The sequence below is a fragment of the Equus asinus genome, chromosome 2 (assembly GCF_041296235.1).
Source record: "Equus asinus isolate D_3611 breed Donkey chromosome 2, EquAss-T2T_v2, whole genome shotgun sequence".
Classification (NCBI taxonomy): Eukaryota; Metazoa; Chordata; class Mammalia; order Perissodactyla; family Equidae; genus Equus; species Equus asinus.
The window spans coordinates 119,255,915-119,281,989 of record NC_091791.1 but is presented as its reverse complement, the minus strand read 5'-3'; the positions used below and the strand labels follow the sequence as shown (position 1 = coordinate 119,281,989).

The 26,075-nt window shown below is 39.9% G+C and overlaps 1 protein-coding gene across 1 annotated transcript in view; it reads right to left on the bottom strand.

The window, feature by feature from the left end:
- The window catches only part of GABRG3 (gamma-aminobutyric acid type A receptor subunit gamma3), a 591,608-nt gene extending 567,921 nt beyond the window's left edge, over positions 1–23,687 (bottom strand). The window contains exons 1-2 of the mRNA XM_044763427.2: positions 23,215–23,687; positions 18,096–18,244 (exon numbers count right to left, since the gene is read on the bottom strand). Coding sequence (XP_044619362.1) covers positions 18,096–18,244; positions 23,215–23,267 — 202 coding nt within the window. The 5' untranslated portion in view covers positions 23,268–23,687. The remainder of the gene's footprint in view (positions 1–18,095; positions 18,245–23,214) is intronic.
- Positions 23,688–26,075: the final 2,388 nt, after the last annotated feature.

The window sequence follows — 26,075 nt, the reverse complement described above, 5'->3', positions numbered from 1 at the left end:
AGTAAAGACCACATCTTTGATGAATTCTATGAAAAATCCTCAACAGAATACTAGCAAACAGAATTCAGCAGCAAATTAAAAGTATCATATACCACGACCTAGTGAAATTTACTTCTGGAATGCAGGGTGGTTCAACATATGAAAAGCAGTTAATATAATACATAATGTTAACAGAATGAAGGAAAAAAACACATGATAATCTCGATTGATAGAAAGCATTTGACAAAATTTAACCCCCTTTCATGATAAAAAAAATCCAATGAACTAGCAACAGAGGGAAAGTACTTCAACATAATAAAGGCCATACTTGAAAAGCCCACAGCTTACAAGAAAAAGAATTAAAAGGAATCCAAATTGTAAAAAAAAGAAAAATATTATCTCCGTTTACATAAATGTTAGTTTATAAGTAGAAAATTATAGAGATTATACACACACACATTGTTATCACTAATAAACAGACTCATCAAAGCTGCAGGATATAAAACAAACAAAAATCAGTTACGCTTCCATACCAACAATGAAAAATTTGAAAAAGATATTAAGAAAATAGTTCAACTTACAATAGCATCAAAAAGAATAAAATACTTAGGAATAAATTCAAACAAGGCAGCAAAGAACTGGTACACTGAAAACTACAAAACATGGCTGATAGAAATTAAGGAAGATACCGATAAATGGAAAGACATGCTACGTTCATGGACTGGAAGTCAATATTTTTAAGATGCTCATACTACCCAAAGTGATCTGCAGATTCAATGCGATCCCTATCAAAATACCAATGGCATTTTTGGCAGAAATAGAAAAACCTATCCTAAAGTTCACATGCAGAATCTCAAAGGACGTTGAAGATCAAATTAATCTTAAAATAAAAAAGAGTGAAGTTAGCAGTCTTACACTTCCTGATTTCAAAACACACCACAAAGCAACAGTAACCAAGACAGTGTGGTAGCAGCATAAAGACAGATATACAAACCAATGGAGCAAAACAGAGAACCTAGAAATACACCTTTGTGTACAAGGCCAAATGCTGTTTGACAAGAGTGACAGGACTACATAATGGGAAAAGGACAGTCTCTTCAACAAACAATGTTAGAAAAACTGGATATCTATATGCAAAAGAATGAAGCTAGATCCTTACCTTACCATATATACAGAAATTAATTCAAAATGTATCAACGATTGTAATGTAAGACCTAAAACTTTAAGAATCCTAGAAAACCCCTAAAACTGTTGGGAAAAGCTTCATGACACTGGATTTGGCAATGATTTTTTGGATACAATATCAAAAGCCCAGGTAACAAAGGCAAAGATAGATAAATGGGACTACATCAAACTTAAAAACCTCTGCATATCACAATAGCCAAGAGGTGGAAGGAACCTAAATGTCCAGCAACGTATGAGTGAATAAACAAAGTGTGGTATATACACACAGTGGAATACTACTCAGCCTTAGAAATGAAGGAAATTCTTCATATGCTACAAAGAATGAATCTTCATGACATTATGTTAAGTGAAATAAGCCAATCACAACAGGACAAATCCTGTATTATTTCACTTATATGAAGTATCTTTTTATGAAGTATCTAAAGTAGTCAAAAAGCCAGCTGAGAAATCTTATGATTCTATTATGGCTGGTTAGGCCTAAATAGTACAAAATACTTTTCACTGAATTAATTCAAATTTATTTCACTTTTCAATCTACTTTTACAATTCAATTTTCCAGTATTACAAATTAATGGTTTTATTAATACTGTTAGTAGCCTCCTTTCTAGGAATACAGGGTTAAACCTTATCCTTGCCTTCCTACTCATCATTCTTCACTCATTCAACAAATAATCAGTGGGTGATTACAGAGCTAGACAGAGTTCTAGAAGCTGAGGATAGACCATAATCAAAACATAAAGCTCCTACTTTCATAGAGTTAAATCATAGTGGGTTAAATAGATATGAAACAAGTAAACTAATCAATGCACCAGATGTTTTGATAGTGATGAATACTAATGATGGAATAAACCTAAGTACTGAGATAAAGAGTGACTATGGTGGGGGGATGAGAGCCTAATTTGAACACAGTAGCTTACCGCCCTACAGCCATTATACTCTATACAGTTGATATAGGCTTGAGTGCAATTGATTTTGAGTAAACATATAGTCCGATTACATCTAATGAGCTTTGAAGAGAATATATATTATATATATATAATTGGTGTCCCAGAAAAAAAGACAGTAGGATAAAAAACATTTTTTTGAAGAGATTAAGAGACTATAGTCAAGAATCTCCCAAAACTGATAGAAGGCATCAAATCACAGATCTAAGCAATTCATCAAACTCCAAGAATGATCAATATAAAGAAAACTATACTTAGATGCATCATTATTAAGCTGCTAAAAATCAGTAAAGAAAAAAATCTTAAAAGTAGCCAAATAAAGGTACAATATATAAATAAGGAAAATGATGGCTGATATAGAACAAGAAATAATACAGGCCAGAAAATAATGACGCAAGATTTTTTAAGTAATGAAAGAAAAAATAAAATAATAACCTATATAATTCTACACCCAGAAACATATCCTTTGAAAATCAAAGGGAAATAAACAGAGCTTCAGCCAGACAAAGTTTGAGAGAATTCATCTGCAGCAGATCAACACTATAAGAATAATTAAAAGAAATTCCTCACACAATTAATAAATTACAACATATAGAAATCTAAATCTGCAAGAAGGAATGACGAGCACCAGAAAAGGATGGCTACACAGTTATAGACAATATTTGATTTAATTCAATCAAAATTTGTTACGGCCCTACCATGAAAAACCTTTAGACCAAGGGGAAAATAAGGACAAATTAGACTGCATTGGAGTTTCCCAGAGTGAAGTAAAGAAAATAAGATGTACATGACTGAGTAGAAAACAAAGTTGAAAGTAATATTACGCATGTACTATAGAGTTTACTGTGCATTGCAGAGAAAACTCAGTGGAGAAAGAGACCTTTTGGAGTGAGGCTACACTGATAGAAACAGGTAAGCCAGCGGGTCAGAACAGTAGGAGCAGCTGTGTAGAATGTGGAAATCACTAAACACATACAAGATCTTTAGGTAGCTCCTTTATCTTTAACTGGTTTTGAGCATGCATGAAGGAAGGGAAAATATGTCTGGAAGAAAGATTGGTTATTGTAAAAATTATTATAAAAGTTTATTGACAGAATAAGAAGTTTGACTTTAATGTTAAAGAATTTTAACAAGGAAAGGCTTTGCATCACAACTGACTTTATCCAAATGGTTCTGCCAACAGTGGAAAGCTCTAAGGATGATACGGATAAGTGCCAGTCCAGTTGGGACCTATTTTAAAATGTTTCAGGGGCTGGCCCGGTGGCCCAGTTAAGTTTGCATGTCCCACTTTGGCAGCCTGGGGTTCACCAGTTTGGATCCCAGGTGCGGACCTATGCACCGCTTGTCAAGCCATGCTGTGGCAGGCGTCCCTGCCACATGTATATAAAGTAGAGGAAGACGGGCACGGATGTTAGTTCAGGGCCAGTCTTCCTCAGCAAAAAGAGGAAGATTGGCAGCAGATGTTAGCTCAGGGCTAATCTTCCTCAAAAAAAAAAAGTTTCACATATGTGAAGTTAAAGAGTCTGACATAACAGCCATGCATCGCAAGTATCCAGAAGTAAATTACAAATGTAGATCTAAGTAGTAAAGTGTTCTAAGCCAAAGTAATAGATTTTGGAAAATACATATTAATACATGGGGATGGCAGCTGAAGCCACAAATGTCGATATTACTATCAAATTAAAGATGACTGTGTACAAAGAAGAGAGTAAAAGATAACATACTGAAGGGCCAGGAATCTAGGGGTGGGAGGAGGAAGAGATGCCAGACAGGGGACATCAAGAGAGGGCAAGGTATTTCACTGAAGCAAACAAAGAGATAGGTTGCTATGAAGTACATGTAAAGGTTCTACAGAAAGCCAGTGAAGAGAAAGAATATTTTTGAAAGGGCTAAGAGAGTCAGAGAATTGAAAAGAGTAGATGCTGCAGTCAGAATTTAAAATAAGAGTAAGAATTTCAGTGTTTAAGCAGTTTTGAGTTATGTCAAGGACCAAATCTTGGGATAGTGGAATGGGAAACAGAATGGAGATTAAGATCTTTAAAAGTGAATAGGTCCTGGATCGACCACAACAAGGCGTTTGGGACATTGGTGTATTGTTAAAAAGAGGGCAACAGAGATGAGAAAAAAGAAGAGGATAAAATGGATCAGAGTGAATATGAAGGGAGGGAAGTCACTGAGAGAGAGAAGGTAGAACATGGTGTGGAAATGATTCAAGAGCATGGAGCTTGCCAAACCTAATTTAATCTAACTACGTTATTTCCCGAAATCTAAACTGATGTTACCATAGAGCTCCTTTTAATTTCAGAATGTCTGGGGATATTATTTTGACCACAGTGAAACTGCCTCAGTTTTTGTAGGTAAAAGGACCTAGAAAGGTAACATATGTCTAGAATATTTAATCAGCTTCTTACTCTTGGTGCTGAAGGTAGGACCCTCTCTATCCTTGTAGCCTGGGCATTCCATGATGAAGAATCTTCCAGGGCAATGAATTAACAGAGGGAGGACAATGTTCCTGGTTAGATCTTTGTATGTGTATAAGCATAGGGGTAGTGATGGTCCTAGCTATCCAACACTAGGTATGGAACATATCAGCCTTGGTTTCCAACATTTCAGCCTACATATCCAATGTTTCACCCTAAATTTCCAACATCCTAGTCTAGGTATCCAGTATTTATCCAGTATTTGATATGCAACATATCAGCCTAGGTATGCAACATATCAGGCACTGTTAGCCTTTCAAGGTTAAGAGATGCTGGCTGGAGAATACAGGACTCCCACTCTCGGAATGCTTTACATCTTTGGAGAAAGGGTCAGTTCTGTGCTGGAACATGCATGTGATCACTGGAGCAGGTCTGACTCTTCTTGGCTGCCCATTCCAATCTAGCCCCAACTTTGGATGGATGAGTCCATGTTTGGAACATTGCACCTCAAAAGGCTCTGCCTTGAGGATGAGGACTGTCTTAACCGTAAGACAATGCTAGTCAGCATTTCCTGAGCATTTATAACACGATCATGGTTTGGGCAGAAAGCTCACTAGGTAAAGTCTTAGGCAAGTGAACGCATATCAGAAGTTGAAGAACACTGGCAACATTCCCTGTCTTCCTCGGATTTCTTTCTTACCTGGCTAGAGCTTTTCTTGGTTTTCTTTTTTATCTATCTACTTATGTAGATATGTATATATGCATGCCCATAATGAAATCTCACAGTTTTTTCAATCTTCATTTGTCATCTGACAAAATACAAATGCCTTCGTAGGATTAGAATTTTCCAATATATATATAAACAGCTTGGGAAGGGACAATCTGGGCAAAACTGAGAGCAAAAGTGAGAAGACTCCAAAGACCAACACACTAGCCTTCAACAAACTTTATTACAGTTATGGCTTGAGTGATATAATGGCAGGAAGATTTTGAATATTTGAGTAAAATATTGATTATTTTTGAAATGTGTGTTGTTGGAAGAAAATTGAGTTTACTGGTGGAAATATTTTAAAAGCTGAAGCTTTTTCATTGTTATGGTTGACATGGATAAAAATAAGTGGTTTCCTATGTAATCATTGTAAAAAGATACATAACTCTCATACCCAATAGTTATCACACGATATTTGCCACCAGCTAATATCCAAACACTTCCTAAAGAATCCACTTTGCCTGGACCAGATCCTAAAAGGCTGATTATGGGCACCTCCCTTCGGGAGAAATCTCCTTCTTCTACTGCTCCTAAGCCAGGCAACGATCAATTGATTCATCCAGATTCAGGGACCGTTTCAGAGAAAAAGGAAAAAATCACTGGGGAATGGACATATTTCCTCACTTTTCCTATTCTTCCCACAACCTCCTAGAAACCAGTTTGGGAAGACAGTGTGGTGTATATAAAACCAGTATGAGTATAACTACACTCCTAACTACTGCCCATCCCTGCCTTGTGGCAAATATGACATAATAAGGAATACTCCAGTAAGAAAGTGGCTAAAAAGCACACAAACCTCTGCTACCCCCAATTTAAGTAGTAGCTGCCCTAATCAGGTGGCTAGAAGAAATCTGAGGTCCACAAATATTAACCTACAGAGAAGTAATAGGCTTGTAACATTAAACTCAGCCAGGAAGATGGACACTTCTGTTTCCACCCAAGATGGAGCAACAGGAATTGGATTTACTCTCTCACCTGAAATTATAAATCAGACAAAATATATGAAACAATTGTTTTCATGACACTGGCCTTCAAGTAATGAAGGACAGTGGCCATTGAGACTGGAAACAAGCAAGATTAGCCCTACAATTCTCCCAGCCTACTATCTCGAAAGATTCCAAGCTGTGGCTCATGGCAAGTCACCTAGGCAGAGCTCAGTGAGTTCCCTGAGCTGAGATGAAGCTGAGAGTCTAAGGAAACCAAAGCAATTAGAGTTCACAGAACACACCCAGAAGAGGGAAGAGCTGTGTGAGAATTCTGGAGATCTAGAGAGGGCCCCTTTTGGTGTCCAGCTGAGCACTTAGTGCCTGTGTGTGAGGAAAACCATCTGAAACCAGGCTAAGAACCATCCATAAGGATTAAAGAATGGTTTCCTGTGCTCCCATATGACTGGGAACAGTGCCTGTTCTCAAGAGCAAGAGTGGAAAATTTCAAAATTCATGGGGCCTTTAGTAGAGTATGCAGCAAAGTCTTGACTCAATAGTAAAGAATACTTAGCCCTAGAACCTGCACTTTTCCAGATCTTCCTAACAAATCAGAAAAGCAAGATTTAAAGGATCATATTGTTTCCAGGTAACTTAACTGTACCCCAGAATGACACTCAACAATATTTATAGGAATACAAAAATATTGAGCAATCAATAAGGTAAAATTCACAATGTCTGAAATGCCAACAAAGATTAACAGGCATGTGAAGAAGCTGGAAACACAATACATCATGAGAATAATCAATCAACAGAAATTAACCCAGACTCATACAAATGTTAGAATTAGAGGCAAGGATACTATACTAGTTATTAACTGTATTCTATATATTCAAAAAAACAAGCATATTCAAAAAATTAAGTAGAGACATCAAAGATATAAATGATACAAATCAAACTTCTATAAGTGAAGACTATGATATCTAAGATGAAAAATACATAGGAAAAGATTAATGGTAGATTAGACATGGCAGTAGAAAAGACTAGCGAACTTGAAGATATAGCAATAGACACAGAAAATAAGTTTATAATAAAATGAAATAAAACTTAAAAAAAGAAAAATTTTTAATGGAAAGTACATCAGTGAGCTGTGGAACAACTTCAAGCAGCCTTAATATGTGTAATTAAAGTCCCTGGAGAGGAGAGAGGTGGGGGAATCAGAAAAAAAACCTACATTCTTGAAGAAATAATGGCCGAAATTTTTAAAATTTAATAAAAAGTATGAACCCACAAATCCAAGAAGCTCAAGAAGACTCAAGCATGAGGGAGATGCAACACAGCAAATAATAATCAAATTGCTTAGATCTTGTAATAAAGAGAAAATCAGAGTAATCCATAAGGGGGAAAGCATACAAAATATAAAGGAACAAAGATAAGTATGACAGTATGTTTCTCATCAGAAACAATGAAAGTGAGAAGACAGTAGAGCAATGTCTTTCAACTACTGAAAGGAAAAACAAGCAAAAAAAATGACTTTTAACCCAGAATCCTCTATCAAAAATGAAAGCAAGAGACAGGACTCCCAGAATGGCAAAATGAGGAGCTCAGTAAGCCCTCTCCCAAATGAAATAGCCATTTAACTGGAGAAAATTCTTTGGATCTAATGTATAACATGGTGACTATAGCTGATAACAATGTATTGTATAAGTGAAATTTGCTAAGAGGCAGAATTTGAATGTTCTCATCAAAATATGTAAATTATGGATGTATTAATTAACTAGATGGGAGGAATCACATCAAAACCTATATGCATAACAAATCATCATGAAGTACACTTTAAACATCTTATTATTTTATTTAACAATTATATTTCAATAAACTGAAAAAGGTATTGAAATTTCCTAGAAATTGTCCTAAGGTCATACAGCAAATGGAAAAACATTTATTCAAGAAATTCTGCTCAATATCAGTGAGAACAGTGAGAGTCTGTGGGGTTTTAGCCACCAAATGCTCTCTCTGCCCCATCCCCAGATCCATTCCACAAAACCTCTACTCTGGCCCTCTATGCTGGTGGGCTTGGCCAAGACAGCAGAGGCTCCCACTCCTCCAGGCTCTGAGTCAAGGATTATGATGGTACCCTGGGAAGGGGAGATCACCAGTGTTCCTCACTCCCCAGCTTCACTTCTCAGATGTCCTGTTTCAGGTAGGCATGGTCTAGAGGACTGGTGTTCCTTTCTCCACCAAAGCTTTCCTCATAGTGGGGAGCTTATTCCAGGTGTCTGAGGGAGCTCAGGCAACGGAGCTGTCTGCAGGGCTCTGTTCCACTACTTATAAACCAAACCGAAACAGCATGCAAGACAGAGCGTGGGTCTGGGAACACAGTGGATGGAAGCACCTGACATTTTCAGTCTGCTCGCTACGGGGTGGGTGTTATAATCTGTAATTCCTATAACAGGACTCAGATGTAGTTTTAATTATTCGATTTAGAGATGGAAACCTACAGGTCAGTGAGGTTCTTTCTTTCTCTCCGTGAATCTGTTGGTAACTGGTAGAAGAACCCATTATTTACATCCAGATCTTTTCTCACTCACAAACTCTAATACACACGAAGCTATTTTGCTCAGTTCCTGGAACATTAATGAATAAACATAAGTAACATCATTTGTTATTCTTTGAATGGAACTGAATATTCAGATCAAGTCCAGTCATTAGATTACTCCTAGGGACATATGACCCAAGTTATTTACTAAATTACCTACAGGAAAAAATCAAATATTTATGCATTGAAACCTCATTATACGTTCCTTACAAGAAAAAATATAGCCCAGTAAAAATCTTTTTAATTAAGTGAACGACATGCAAAGACTCTAATGCAGCCTTGCCTTACACAGAATTCTGCCTCAGGTAAAAGAGCACCATGGTGAAAGCCTAAGTGCTAAGGTATGCGTGCAAAATGGATCATTGCCCCAAATGGTGGGGAATACATGGGGAAGGGGCACAGACCGATATACGTTGAGCTGAAGTAATGGGTCTTAACCCAATGTCCTCTGGATGCCTAATTAGTCTCTCATAGAGACAACAGGTATAATTTCTCCACAAAGCTTGTTCTCAACCTCCCTTATGCATTTGAATTAACTTTGTGAGAGAATCAGTTAACTAAGTCTACAGTAATAGCTTTTACTTCAAGAACAGCAATTAAGAATGTCTGTTTCCTCTCCTCCTACTTCTGTTCCAAGAGTGGAGTGAATACATTTGAATTATTTTCTGGATATATGGTAATAGCCAGAAAATGATAACTCACCTGTCTGTAGAGTAGGTTGTGGGTTTTAGGTAAGGACTAGCCAAACTAACCTAAACGTACAGTTGAGACAGTTATCTGAGGTCATCTGATCTGCATTAAGAAATGAAAAGAGGGCCAGCTCCAGTGGCCTAATGGTAAAGTTCAGTGCTCTCTGCTTTGGCAGCCCAGGTTCGGTTCCTGGACGTGGACCTACACCACTCCTCAGTGGCCATGCTGTGGCAGCAGATCACACACACAAAAAAGGAAGACTGGCAACAGATGTTAACTCAGGGCAAATCTTCCTCAGCAAAAAAAAAAAAAAGGAAATGGAAAGATAGTCTGACTCGAGTTAGTGAGGGGTTGTCCAAAAATCACTACCCATGCTGCATTCCATCAGTGCACTATGCTTTGAAGGACCCCAAAATATCCCACACAATACCTCCAACTCCCTCTTCCTCTGACATACAAGCACGTACACTTCATTATCTGTACTTCATCCCTTTGTTTTAAAACATATATTTTATTTTTCTTAAATTATGAAGACCATCAGGATAAGAGACAACTGTACACACCCATTATAAATCATAATATCTTAATAATACCTTAATAATAATATCATAATATATTAATCAATAATTTGATTCTTTCTACAGCCCTTCACACATTTCAAATTTCTCTCAAATTCAGCGATCCAATTTGAACTCTCAAAACCTGTAACAGGGTGTAGCAGGAGTGGTCGCGTTTACACACACCAGGAACCAGCTCAGAAACAGGTGGAGCTCTCTGAATTTCTACTGGCTAATCCAGGCCTCTCTCAGAGATATCACATCTATGAGCAACAGTCTTTAAGCACTCATTTTATAGCTTTATGGTGACTCAATTATGCTCATAAGTTTTCACTGAAAGATATTAAGAAGCAGCATAATAAGGCTTGCTTTAAAAATTATACTATAAGGCCCACTTGTTATTTCTTATCATTGTTTAAAAATATATTATCTGCAACAAAACTAACTGCAGACTTATTTGGGTCATATTCCTACTATTTAGTCATTTTCTCTTTCCTTATCCTCACCCGGAACAAGACCCTAGAACGAGCAGGCGCTTCTCCTGTGGCACCCAGCAGAGAATTGTTTGGGTTACTTCAGTCCCCCTGAGTCAGTGCCCAGTGCCATGTGCAGCTCTGGCAAGCCTGAAGGAAAGAAGCTCTAGGTGGCATCTTATCCAGTGCTCCCCCTCAGGTAGGGCGTGGGGGCGTGCCCCCTTGAGGAGACCAGAGTTTCCGCCTTTTGCCACAGAATTACAGCAGTAGCACAGCTCACCTCCTCACCCCTGCAATCAGCTTCCTCTTGTACTGGATGTTTGTCATTCCACATTTAGAAGAAGTTTTAACTAAACTGGGAAAATAAACTTTAGAAAAGCCTGCAAAAGAAGTCCAGAAATGCAAACACCTGAAGAAGAGGAACAGAAAATCAATCCCTTTATCCATGAAAACAGTCAAGGGGAGATTATTCAGGTGCTCTGCCTGAATTAAATGAACCGGTCATTTCTATGCAGTGCACATGTTTTCACAGTGTCCATTCATCTTTAAGAGCCAACATGTAGCCTTTACTGTTCCCAAGAAAAATCATATTTGGCACAGATTGTCCATATTATGGAGAGGGAATTTGTATTCTGTAATAATCTATTTTCAGGAGAATGGTTCAAATTTCCTGAAACCCTGAAGGGAGAGAAATTCAGTCAGGTGATTTCCCTTCTTTTTCACAATGCTCTTACTAAAAGGTTTATCCTCCTCCAGCCTTTTCAAGCTCATATGACAATATCTGTTCCTGTGATAAATTACACCCTGCCTAACCCAGAAGTAGTAAAGGACATAGCTGAAGTATTACTTAGAATGATGGATAGTTAAAGACAAGGAACTAAAACAGATATATCCATAATTTAGAAGTTAGTTTAGGAGAGTTAATAGCTAGGAAAGCAGTGAGTATTTTTAAAACATAATGATCACAATTTGTATTACGAAAACTAATTAGACGATTCTATTTGGATATGTTACTTCTATGCAACATAAATGAGTCTGTTCGATTCCATCTCTTTATTGTTGACAATAACAGTGATGAGCCATTTAATTTATTTCCTGATGTTGGATCTTTGTGGATGCAACTGAAATACGTATGTTGGGAGATGCCAATGGGAACTGATGCATCTATAGTTAGGAATTGAAAACTGTGTCCCAGGGAAAACAAAGATCAATTCTCAGCTGTAGAATTGTGGAAAGTACACAAAAATGGTGCAGAAACTGTTTCATGGTCACACCACATCACGTCATCCTCAAGACAGCCCTTCAAAATCTATTATCCCCATTTTAAAGATGAAAAATTGATGCTGGAAGAAACTCAGGGGAAACACTTGATCCACCACAGCAGGTAGGCAAGGGGGGTGCAAGTCATGGAAGAAGGCTCCTCATAGGACATGACATCAAGGCTCGAAGAAACGTAGGGTGATCTTAGTGCAGAAGTGGAAGAAAGGAGTTAAGAGAATCCTAAGCTAGAATGAGAAAACAGCAAAAGCAAGGGCCCAGATGGGGAAACAGAAGGTTTGGTATCCCCGAAGGGTATAACATGTGAGGGGCAGAGTATCAGGAAAAGAAAGTAGAGGTGGAGGCAAGGGCCAGAGAGTGGCTTACCTCTTTATGTCATTTTAAGGGGCTTGGACTTTATCCTAGAAGAAAGTGGAGTTTTCAAGAAATTTAAGTCAGGGAGTGTCTTGAACAGGCTCGCTTTACTCCAAAGTGGGACTATCAATATCCACCCCTAATTGCTCTTTGAAGATCCCTTCTCCTCTCCCTCCCCATCAGAAGAACACAAATGTGGATAGTATCTATGTTGCTGGCCGCATGTCCATGGCCCAGGGCTTGGAACAGAGTGAATGGTCAGTAAACATGCGCTGACTGGCTGAGAGAGGGAGACAGTGATAAGGGAGGTGAGCGAATACACTGGTAATTGCAATAAACTGATAAATCCATGTGCAGCACTACGTTATGTACATATAAGTCGATTGTGCCGTGATGAGGAGGCCTGATGGTTATAACAACTAAAACAGGCTACATGTGAAAAAACTAGTGAGAAAAGAAAAGGAATTCATATTTTTACAGAAAATTATCCTTTAAATCAGAGACGTTCTAAACTATGAAGAAAATGGTGTCTAACTCAGTATCTTCTACCAGGAGAGCTGTTCTTGGGCAGTTATTCTGATTGAATGTGAGTGAGTTGCTGGATTCTACCAATGAGGCATTTTTTAGCACTTAAATGAGACAGGAAGAGGAATCCTATGATGCCCCAGTAAACCTGGGGACTTTTATCAGTTCACTCTGCTGTCCCAAGGACCATGACAATGTGCATGGTGGAATTCTAAAGTCATCACACCCAAAAGGAGTATCCTGCTTTATGGTTTTATATTTCATTGTTTTCTTAAATCTCCTTTACTCAAAAACCACAGAGCTCTTCTGATATATGATAATGATTTCTGAGGAGCAAATGACATGAGACGTTAGAGTAGCTGCCTTCTAAAAAAGAAGCCTTCATTCTTAGTGTGTACTACTCTGTTTCATTTAGAGAATTCACAATTCCTTATGTACATGATGGAAAAGTAAAATCCTTAGAATTGTGAATTCTACTCGCCTGTCGCATGTAACAAAGCCTTACTATATCCCCTTCCAGGTTATGTGTGGGTGAAAGACGAGTGTCCTGTTTTGGAATAAGCTTGTCTTGTATTTTCTATAAACAGTGCAGTGGCTAAGTAATCTAGCTATAGTCAGAGAGATCTGGGTTGGAAGCCGAGCTTACCCACTTTCTACCCATGTTCAATTTTCAATCTCAGAGGACGAGTGTGGTACCAAATAATACCATGGATAAAAGGTGCTTTGCTGTGTTCTAGTACAGGATAAGGAAAGGACCAATTGGACCAAATTCCAAGAAGGGCAAGTAGGAAGTCTTACTTATCTTTGCTCTAAGGTCAAGCACAGTGTCTAACAATTAATGAGAAAATCAGCAATACTTTCTCAATTTTCTCTTTCCATATAAATGCAGAATTGTTGCCACTCTTCACCCTGGAGGGACCTTTTATCTAATTATGACAGGAAGACTTTGGTGACAAGTGAATTTAGCTTGTGCAATGATAATTTAAATGTATACTCACTGAATAAATATCTTAAAGCTGGAAGGAAGTTTAAGAGTAATTTGGTCACCCTCCTTGATTGTATGGAAGAGGCAACTGAGACATAGAAAAATAATATGACTGCTCAAATATTGCACTGGTCCTGCATCTCCAAACCTTCTTGCATACTACACCACAAGGATTTTGAAATTCTAGACCTACTGGAACCAGTATAATTCTACGTCATGCTACAGATAAATTGGAGACCTGAGCCTCAAACTTGGGAAAAGAGATGAACAGGGTGGCTGGGGTAGAGTGAGAGACGGCAAGCCATTGGGCTCTACAAGAAATTGAGCTCCACAGAAAAGAGGAAATAAATCATAGCCTGGGTGCATCGTATGAAAAACATGTCTCCTGCAATCTCCATGTTCTCTGACCACAACCATGAATACAATGCAGGCCTGTGCCAGCAATTGTATATATTTCTCTCTTGGCCAAACACACGCTTGTCTCAATCTTGGATCAGCTTTTTAACCCACTGATTTTTAATCTATCATAACAACTCATAGAAAAACTAGACAGAAAAGTTAGCAAAGATATAAAAGAACTCAACAATATTATCAAACAGGAGGATCCAAACCATCTATCAACAGCAGAATATACATTCTTTTCAAGTGCCCATAGAGCATTCACCATAACAGACAACATCCTGGGACACAAATCAAACACTAACAAATTTAAAAGAACTGAACTCATACAAAGTATGTTCTCAAATCACAATGGAAGCAAACTAGAAATCAGTAACAGATAACAGGAAAACTTCCAAACACTTGGAAACTAAAAAGACATTTCCAAATAATCCATGAGCTAAGGACAAAAATCTAAAGGGATATAAAAAAAGCATTGAACTGAAAGAAAAATGAAAATGCAACATATCAAAATCTGTGAGATGCAGCTAAAGCAGTGCAGAGAGGGCAATTTAGAGCACTAAATGCTTGCATTAGAAAAGAAGAATAGTCTGAAGTCAAGACTCTAACTGCTACCTCAAAGAAGAACAAAATAAACCCAAAGCAAGCAGAAGAAAGAAAATAATAAAAATAAAGGCAAAATTTAATTAAATTGAAAAGAGAAAAACAATGAAACAAAGGGTTGATTCTTTGAAAAGGTCAATGAAACAAACTTCTAGCAAGATGACAAAGAAAAAAGAAAGACGACACAAAGTACCAATAGCAGAAATGAGGCAGAGGATATTATTATAGGACCTACAGTACTAAAACCATCCTAATATTACAATATTCCTATCATGAACACTTCCACACACAAAAATTTAACATTTCAAAAGAAATGGGCCAATTCCTTGAAAAGCAAAACTATCACAACTCACCTAATATGCAACTGACAATTTGAAAAGACTTACAACTACTAAGGAAATGAATTTGTAATGAAGAAAATCCCAGAAAATAAATCTCCTGACCCAGAAGTATCATTGGAGAATTCTATGAAATATTTAAAGAAGAGTTAGCACAAACTCTTACACAACCTCTTCTGGAAAACAAAGATAAGGAAGCCTTCCCAACTCATTTTATGAAGCTAGTATTACCTGACACCAAAACCAAAGATTGCTAAAAAGCAAAAAAAAAAAAGGAAAAAGAAAACTACAGACCAGCATCCCTCATGAATGGAGATACAAACATCCTTAAAAAAATACTAGTAAAAGAAATTCAGCAATACGTAAAAAGAGTTTTAAAAAAATAGCATCTTTATGGATTGACCTGGTGGCATAATGGTTAAGTTTGCACACTCTGCTTCAGTAGCCAAGGGTTCACATGTTTGGATCCTGCCACAGGCCTAACACTGCTTGTCAAGCCATGCTGTGGCGGTATCCCACATAAAACAGAGGATTACTGGCACAGATGTTAGCTCAGTGACAATCTTCCTCAAGCAAAAGCGGGAAGATTGGCAACATGTTAGCTCAGGGCCAATCTTCCTCACACACATACAAAAAATAGTATCATTAAACATGACAACTAAGTGAGGTTTATTCTAGGATGGAAGGCTGCTTCAACATTTTAAAATCAATCAATCTAGTCCATTCTATTAACTGGCCAAAAAACAACTGCATGATCATATCAACTGACCCAGAAAAAGCATTTAGCAAAATTCAACACCCTTTCAAGATAAAAAAAAAATTCTCTCAGAAAACTAGGACTAGAAGGAACTTTCTCAACTTGATAAAGAATATATACAAAATACCTCTAGTCAACATCACACTTAATGGTGAAAGACTGATTACTTTTCCTCTAAGATCTGGAACAAGGCAAGATGTCCACTGACACTACTGTTATTCAATGTGGTGTTGGAAGTTCTAGCTGATGCAATAAGGCAAGAAAAGGAAATAAACAGTATACAGATTGGAAAGCAAGACATAAAACTGTCATTTACAAATGACATGATGGCGTCCACAGAAAATTCTAAGGAACCTATCAAAACATTCTAAAATTAGTAAGTGAATTCAGCAAGTCAGAGGACACAACAGCAACTTACAAAAATCAATTGGATTTCTGTATACTGCCAATGAATACAGGTAAAAAGGGATTTTAAAATATAGTACCACCTACAATCACTCCAAAAACATTAAATACTTAGGCGCAGATCTAACAAAATATGTTCAAAACCTGTACACTAAAAACTGTAAAACACTGGATGTAAGAAATTAAAGACCTAAATAAATGGAAAAACGTCATATTTATGGATTGGAATACTCAACATAGTAAAGATGTCTTCCCAAATTGATACAAAAATTTAACACAAGATTTTTTGTAGATATAGACAAGATAATCCTAAAATTCATATATACAATAAATGGATTATAAAAGTTAAAATAATTTTGAAACAGGGGAATAAAGAGGTTGAATTACTCTATGCAATTTCAAGGCTTATTATATAGCTATAGTAATCAAAACTGATTTCTGACATATGTGCAAATGCAATTTGACAGATGAAGGAAGGACAGTCTTTTCAACAAATGGTGATAGAGTAACTGGATATCCATAAACCAAAAAAAAAAAAAAGGAACTTAGCTCTAAATCTTCACTTTGATTTTATATGAAAGTTAACTTAAAATAGATACTGAATTAAATGTAAAACATAAAATTATAAAACTTTTAGAAGAAAATAGAGGAGGAAATCATCAGGAACCAGAGTTTCATGAAGAGTTCTTAGACATTACTCCAAAAGCATGTTCCATAAAAGATTAAAACTCAATAAATTAGAGTCCATCAATATTAAAAACTTAGTCGGTGAAAGATCTCGTTGAGAGAATGAAAAGACAAGCTACACACTGAGAGAAAAAGATCTGCAAACTACCTTTGACAAAGGAATCATATCCAGAATATATGAAGAACTCAATATGAATAGAAAAAATAAAACAAAATAATCCAATTTTTACAGGGTCAACTAATATGAAGAGATATTTCAATGAAGAGGGTATACTTTTGGCAAATAAGCACATAAAAACAGTTCCATATCACTCACCATTAGGGAAATGCAAATTAAGACCACAATGAGATATCAGCCCATTAGACATAACACTTATTAGAGTAACTAAAATAAAAAAATAGGAACAACACCATTAGCTGGTAAGGATACAGAGAAACTCGATCTCTCATACATTGCTGGTGGGAGTAGAAAATGGTACAGCCACTTTAGAAAAGAGTTTGACAGTTTCTTTAAAAACTAAACAAACATTAATCATCTGACCTGGAATTAGATTCCTAGGCATTTATCCCAGAGAACAAAAATCTCATCCACATAAGAACCTGTATACAAATGCACACAGTCATTTTATTTGTCACAGACAAAAACTAGAAACAACCAAAATGTTCCTCAATAGGTAAATGGATAAACAAACTGTGGTACATTTGTACCACGGAAGATTACTCAGCAATGAGAAAGAATAAACTATTCATACGCACAATAACTTGAATGAATCCCAAAATCATTTTGCTGAGTAAAGAAAAGCTAGTCTCAAACGACCGACTGCATGTATGTAATATTCTCAAAATGACGAAAATAGAGAAGTGGAAAACAAATTAGTGGCTGACAGGAATTAGGAATTTTGGAGGAGGGAAGTGGGTCAGACTATAAAGGAGTAGCAGAAGGGGGATCAGCATGGCGATGAAACAGTTCTGTATCACGACTGCAGTGATTGCTACACAAATCTACACATGATAAGATGACAGAACCATGTACACACATTTTACCAAAGTCAACTTCCTGGTTTTGATATCACGTGATAGGCATGAACCGTGTGATGATGCACTATCTTTGCAACGTCCGGTGAATTTATAATTATTTAAAGATAAAAACAAAAAATACATCATAATAGAGGAAATAAAAGGAAACAGTGTATTTTCTATAGGAATAACAAACATCAACACTCACTTCCAATGTCCGGCCTCAGTTTTTTATCATATTCTCTTAGCAACTTGTTGAGAATAAGTGTTACATCAGTATCTTGGGATTTTGGAGCCAAGACCCACTTTTGGTTTGACGATGAATCTTCATATTCATCCTCTTCCATCTTTCTGGATCTGTAATTATGGCACAAAGTGTGACACATAAGTTGGAGGATTGGCTCCAGGGCACCAAGGAAATATGCAGAAAGTCCCCCATACCCTCAGCCCAATCAATGGATTACCTCTAAAATTAAAAAATAAAATGAAACACAAATTAGAAAGGATTCAACAGGAAGGATCCTACTGCCATTAATATGACATAATATTTTCATTAAATGTCACAAAATGTTCCATGTCCAAGTTAAACTACAGACACTGTGATAAGTAAATCAATGTGAGAAGATTAAGCAGCAGGCAATCAGCCTTCCTTGGATCCACCTTGAGAACCTCTGAAAGTCAAGGCACAAACCTTCCAGATGTTTGCAAAATGGTGTCTTCATCATGTCACCGCCCCCCGCCCGCCCCCCCACTGCCAAGACCTCAATTACTTGAGGGTGAGAAGAGCTTTTGCAGAATGTGCTCACTAAGAAGAGTTGAGTCTGACTTCTGTGCTTCTCATGGAGATTGGAACCTCTGGTCTAGGCAGATATGGAGATATTATGAAATGGTCCTCCTGGGCAGCACTCATGTGGGTAACAAGGAACAGAGATGTTGGCTGGCAAACACCTTCTGGCTATCTTACATGCCTCCTACTACACAAAGTGATTCACCTCTTACAGAGCAGGCCAATACAGACATTAAAAATTAAAATATTTCTAATATGTCTTGATCATTTGGCCCCTTAATAAACAGATCTAAACGAACTCTTGAGCATCTCTGAGCTTGTCTCGTGCAGGGCTGAGCATAACAGCAGCCTCTCCTGGGAGATACACACTGACAGGAGTACTTGAATGGAGATGCCTTGAAATGACAAGCTAGTTTTCTTAGCGAGTGAGGCCGTCTCAACAACACAGCCATTCGGGTTTGAAAAGAGGAGAGTCCTCTTTTGCCTTAAAGCAGCATTTCCAGGTAGACTGCCATTTACCAGGGCAAGAAAGCTCGTAAAACAAACCAACAAACTTTCTCCTTTATAGTATGTCAGTGTGCGTGCCTTAATGGTTTTTCCTCAGGTAAAAAGAGTACAATATGCAACAGAAAATTTCATTGAGTTTTATTTGTCCTGATTGGATATGAGCTCATTTCTGTTTGGCTTCCGAGACAGGAGCCAAAATGTTAATACCATCTCAGGGCAGTTGTGCTCTGGATCGAAATTTACTGAAGTTAATTTCTGGAATTTTCTAAATTATCTATAATGAGCATGAAATAAATGAAAAGAATAAACTTTTTAAAGTTATTATCTCTACTTTGTTTAAAACTTCAGAATCATAAATATTATATTGTTACAATAATAGTTATATAACATATATTATATATAATCATATGTTTATATCATATATTATATACATGAATCTTTTTATGAGTGTCAACTAGGCTTAACATAGACTAGAGCAGTGTCAGTCTAGTTCTGGATGAATACACACATGTTTATAAGATTCTGATAATGAGTACATGGCATATACCTTACAGATTGCCTTAAGGTTTTCCTAGGCTGATCTTACACTGTTATTCTATTTCTTAAATACCTATTGGGCAGAATGCCATCCATAGAAACTATAAAAAAGGCCGTGGACTTTTATTTGCCATCAACAGGAACGTAAAAAATTTGGGACAGATATTTATTTCATTATTTGTCAAACTGGACTTTTACAAAAATAACACTACAGAATTTAAAATGTCACTGTAGAATATTTTATTTTGTCAGGAATATTAATTTTATCATCTTGCAAAAAAAAGTAGGTTGAAGCAGGTTCTGTAGGACATGGATAGCTGGAGCCAATCACTGCACACAGGACCTGGCAATTCATTCTAGAGCAAAAGCATTTGGGGGATTGTGGACATAGGGCCAGTCTGCCCCCAAGGAATCACATACACCATTCTTAGGACATGTTCCAATTCAGCCACTGTGCTTTCCTCTCTCCCTCTGCTGTCTGTCTCTTTCCCTGTCCTCTCTTCTCCTGCCCTCCCCTACTCTCCCCTTCTCCCTTAACCTCTTTTTTCCTCCCCTCCTCCATGCCCAAAGACAGCTCACCAGCACAGACCAGCATGTTCTCCATGCTGTTATTTTCTATTGCCCTAGTGGTCATATGGACACAGACTGAGCAACCTAACTCTTCATCAGTTCTCTGTATACACAGCCTTAGCTTCTGAAAACTGCTTTGAGCTACTTAAGTAACAGGTATTACACTGAGCCTAATTCTCCCTCTAGTGGTGATGAGAGCGTTTTCCTGAAATTTCAAAAGCTTTTTCCTTAGAGGCCAGGGTAGGTGAGAGTGAGGTAGAACAGAAAGGAAAAGAAGCAGTGCTCTCTTCCATCCCTTTAGGAGGGAAAACGGGACCCTGGCTGGGTTGGGGTGGACAGTGGGCAGAGATGCTCTTGGCCCCTCAGTGGCCAACACTGGGCTCTCCCAATCCTGATCCCATGTCAGTTTGCTGCAGGACTTCAGAGAAGGAAATAGAAGCAGCATCCCACACAGCACAACCAGAAGGACCTACAACTAGAATATACAACTATGTACTGGGGGCTTTGGGAAGAAGAAGAAGAAAAAGAAAATAAGATTGGCAACAGATGTTAGCTCAGGCGCCAATCTTTAAAAATAAAAAAAAAACTTCTCAACCCTCAACTGTTATTTTCATGTCTTACACTTTCTCTTCAACTAGAAGGCCAGAAACAAAGTCTGAAGTATTTTTAAACAATAAGAGGAGCTCCTAAACTTTAGAAAGCAGTTAAGCATCTTCCAAGTATTACCAAGGTCCAGGTGTGACTTAGCGCATTTAATGTACAATAAGCTCATCCATGGTATCAGAATGGGGCACTTTTCCCTCCAGGGAGTTGCCAAGCCATCACCATAGAGTACAACTCTCAGAACCTTTTCCAGGGCACTTCAACACGAGGAAGACATTCTGAAGTGCAAATGAAAATCCTCTGAGAATTAACAACAGTTTTGGAAGATGACACTAGACATCAGATTATTTCACATGTGTGTAAAAACTCATTCAAAGAACAAAGACACTTTCAAAGGAGAGGCATACAGCAATAAAATTAGTTTAAAATTTGGATTTTTTTCAACTAATATGCAACCTCTGTTTTGAAGGCCAGGGAACCAACCCAGACATAGGATATATTAAAATCATTATATCTGCCTTGGCAAAATGGAAAGATGAAGAATCCCAAGAGACTGGGTGTGTTTTTGGGAATCTCTAGAAAACTGTTTCAAGTTAGATACTACGATATCTTCCTACTAAGCACATAAAGTAGTGAGGACAATAGGTAGTTTTCCTCCTAGCATGTTAAGTATCTATAGATCTAAACAGGTGATTATCCAACCCTTAACCGCAGGTCACTTCCTCCAGTCAGTGGCAATAGAAAGGTCATGCAGACACGACTTCAGATCTAGATACGACTTCAGACCTCCATGTTATGCCTGGTGCTGTCTGTCTCTAAACAGAGATACATCCAGACAGAATCAGCCTCAGAAAGTACACTTCCATTGCCCTTCCTAGTTCTCTCCTTAGACAGGAAGAAATTTAAGTTGAAAGGCCCAAGGAGTGCTCTGCCTAGTTGAGAGAGGTGCCTGTGAGTCACCCTCGAGTCTGCCATCCCTGGCACACACCGCCTGCCTTTCACACTCTCAACTCATAGTGAAGACAAGTGGTATGGAGGGGAGGGTCAGAGCTTTATTCCTCAGGGCCAAATACCCCTGTCAAAGGTGGAGAGTGAGAATTGAAATTTGTAAATGTGCCTTCCTAGTTCCTTGGTACTTCACAAATATGAATGAAAATGCAAGACTTCTTAGCATTTCTTGCTGACACCTGCAGGGCTGATGGCCCACAGGGACGCTCTCTCGTTCTCTAGCTCCCAGATCCAGGAAATGAAGAAGTGTCAAAACAAGAGTGTTCTGGGGGTTGGGGTGCCCTGAGACTCTTGGGGTGGCGATGGGGGGAGAGGAAGGGAGCTACTCTAATTTCGAAAGCACAGGACAATCTGCAGGCCCTGGGCCAGAGATCTAGTCTGGGAGACAAAATTAAAGAAACCAAACCCAGAATCTCCAGTTGTATTTACAGCAACAGGGTTTAACCCGTCTGGTCCCACTACCCTTCAATCCTCATGAGCCCTCTTCTTCTCTTCCTGGAGTCTTTCTAAGCTCCCATTAGATGGTTGGTGTTCTGGGAGGAAGGTTAGGGTATTTATGGTGAGATAATTTCTTACAGTTAGTAGGCAGAAGCCTTGTTAATTTCAACACGCTTGTTTCATGGGGGTAGGTGTTGTATGTTCTTGAGTGTGAAAAGTGGCTCATCTAGAAGGGATGCATGTGTGCGTGTGTGTGTGTGTGTGTGTGTGTGTATTTGCAGGACCTAGGAAGGGAAATCCTTGCTGAGAACCAGGGCCCCAGCCGCCCACCTTGTCCCAGTTCTCCTCCACTTGCCTTCAGCCCGGTTGCTCTACAGACCGGACTAAAGTGGACAGCTAGGAAACCGTGACTCCCGGGTCCTGGGAAATTTCAGAGTGATAGAAACGATACATAATTGTCTGCTCAATGTGTGTGTGTGTGAGCCCCTGAAACACTTTGACGGGAGGGATATGGGGTAGACACGGAAGTAGACACCAACGCTCCCCTATAATATTGATTTTCAAAACCCCGAAAAACCACCAGACCCTAAAAAATTCAGGAGAAGAGCCCATTCACCTCACAGCCCCCATATTCCTGGCTGCAGATAAGGCTGCAGCCGCACAGCTGCGAGACGCAGATGGTCGCGTCCAGGGGGAGATGGGACAGGTGAGATGCAGGCCGACTTCCCCGAGGCTCCTGCTCGCCGGCCTGGCGGGCTGTACCGCAGCACAGCCGACGGCAGGGTGCGCCGGGACTCCCGGCCGGCGGACAGCGCCCCCAGCCGCCCTCCCGCCTGGCTCGGAGCCTCCGGGGATGCGGAGCCCCGGCGCCACTTACCGCGCGTGCAAGCCGGAGAACAGGCAAAGGAGGAGCAGCAGCTTCCGGGCCATGATGCGGTGGAGCTCGGGCCGCGGGGTCCGAGGCCTCCGGCCAGGCGCAGCTTCCTCCGGAGGGCGGGCCTCGCCTCCGGCGGCTGCCTTCGCCCTCGCTGCCTCCGATGCCGCTGACTGCGGCGCGACACGGGCTCCGGGCCGCCGCGGCCAGACAGGTGTGGGCTCAGGCGGCCGGCCGCGCCCCCGACGGCCGAGGGGTCTGCGCGCGGCTCCGCGGGGTGCACGCGGGATGCTCTGCCACCGTGGCGCGCCGCCCCCGCCCGCGCACCGGCGCTGGGTCCGCGCGGCGGGGCGGCGGGAACCGGTGGGCGCGGCGGTCCCGGGCCACGCAGCCCCGCGGCCGGGCGCAGCGCAGCCCACCCTGCCGCCAGCCGCCAGCCGCGCGCCGGTGCCGTGCGATGGGGTCTGCGTGGTGGGCGGCCCCCGCGCGCTCGGAGGTTGGGGCAGCTAAGGGGCCGCTCCTCTGGCAGCGCCTCCGATGCGGTCCCGGCGGGGAGGAGTTTCCCCAATTACACGCTCGGCAACGCGCGAGGCGAAGAAAGCCAGGTTTGAATGGACTCAGAGCTTGAGGCCGGGAAGGGGGCAGGGCTCCGCAGGGGCGGGGAGGCTTGGGGATCCCTCAGGGAGCCTGAAGTAGGGTCACAGGGAGCGGCGCCTCGTCGTCGAGAGCCCCCGAGTCCGACGGGATGGTTCCTCCTGTCATTTCAACACGACATAGTGGTTCTCCAGGGCTCTCTGACCTGTTGCCGGCCCCTCCGGCGCGTCTTCAACTAGGTACGCCATAGCGAAGGAGTGAGATGGTTTGCTGAAAGCAGCCCTTCCATCGCACACGTCTTGCTAAGTCTACTGAACTCCTCCTATGCACTACCAAGATTACGTGCTTGGAGAAGTGGCTTCCTGGGGAGTATTTGGAAAAAGCACCCCCGATGTGTACCTTTCCCACGGAAAAAAAGAGACTAACATACCAATAAACAGTAGTGGTGAAAATGAATGTTAAATGTAGGAGACAGACCCTAAGTCAAAAAGCGAAAGACCTTCTGTTGGATTGAACCATGAAGAGCGCTTCATTCAAGGTATTTTCATACTCCAAAAACTGTTGAAAATTGCGTTTGTTTTCATTTGTAATAATCACTCAGAAAGCTAGTCTTTCACCTTAGTGGATTTATTCTAAGCTATGCTGATATTGTAATAGGGGCACAGGGTTGATGTGAAGGCTTTACATAGATTAACTCATTTTAACTCTCGCACATCATTCCCATTTCAAAGATGGAGAAAAAGCACAGAGAAGTTAACTCATTTCCCCAAGATCACACAGCTAGGAGGTTGAGGACTGGGGGTTAAAACCCAGACAGTCAGCTTTAATGGCTCAGTCTTAATGAGTGTGCCACACCGCCTCTTAGGTGAGTAGGAGCTCAGTAAACATTTGTTTTCTTCTTTGACTTAGCGAAATCTTAGACTCCATGCTGTATTCTTTATTATTTGAGCATGAATACAAATGCTTACAAGTTGTTTATAATAAAAACAGACCAATACTTGAGTGTTTTTGTAAAATATCAGTATAATGAGAAGTGTCCTGTGAAGTTTTTGCAATTTAACCAATGAAAAAGAAAATGTGATGCTCTTTTTACATCCCTGTGTGGTTTATTCTTTTATTTTCTTTCATATATTCAATGTGTTATTATTATGAATGAATGCAACATGGTATCTTCTGGCATTTGGAATGCTTTGCTCTACTTATTGGACTTAATGGGTCAGCTTGGTAGATTTGAACATTTTACCTTGGAAAGCCCCTCTGCCCATGTTGCAGTCCAGAACAAGATTTTTTTTTTTTCTTCTTTTTAAAGCTAAATGAGTTGAAGGGAAGGGAAAATCCAAAGCAAGCTTTCTGGGCGTAAGTGCAAAAGCAAAATGCAAGGCCAACAGTCTAGAATCTTCAAAGGACAAGCTTTCAGGCTTTGATTTTCCTCCTTTGCCCAGCTTGACCTGCGGGGATGGGGGTAGGAGAGAAAGACGGGGAGAAGGAGGGGAGGTGCTTTACGGAGCATGCGCAGTGCACACTCTCCATAGGTTTGTTATTGTTGTTTTGTTTTGTTTTGTTGTCTTTTTGCCTCAGCTTTCTACGTCTTCAGCCCCAGAAAAGCTGAGAGTTCCACTGGGGCATGCGGGATATGCATTCCATTCCCCAAGTTCGCAAGAAAAGAAAGGGAAATAAAAAGTGACATAAGAGGTAAGCGTTGGGGATCGATCCACCCAACTGAAGCACAAGCACTTCTGTGAATATCGACCATCCTCTAGCGATGCGTGTGGTTTGTTTCGAGTGTTGGCATCAGGTCCAGACTCAAGGTTTCCGAGGAAAACCCGGGCTGGTCCACGCAGCGTGTGGGTTGAGCGGCGTCTCGGCAGGAGGCGGGAAGGAAACCTAGGGGGTGGCGAGACTGGCTGCCTTGGCTAGGGATCCTCTTGCAGCGTCTCGGAGAAACACCTCCCAGGAATCCTTTCATGGCCTCGCTTTTCCTCCTACAGGCGCGGAGGAGCAGAGCGAGCCATGCTGCTGAATGTAACCTGGCCGCTGCATCCGTGGATCTTATTCTTTATTGTTTCTGGGTTTCTTGTTTGAATAAAATCTCTCACACTCTCAAAATGATACCTCTGAATTGAATTATGAAGTTAAAGAAAAACACAAAACTTTCCCTCTTTAAGTTTTTTAAAAATTTATGATCAAGGGATAATACACATACAACAAAATGCACTCATCTTAAAAGTATGGCACAATGAATTTTTACACATGTATGTATCATCTGTATA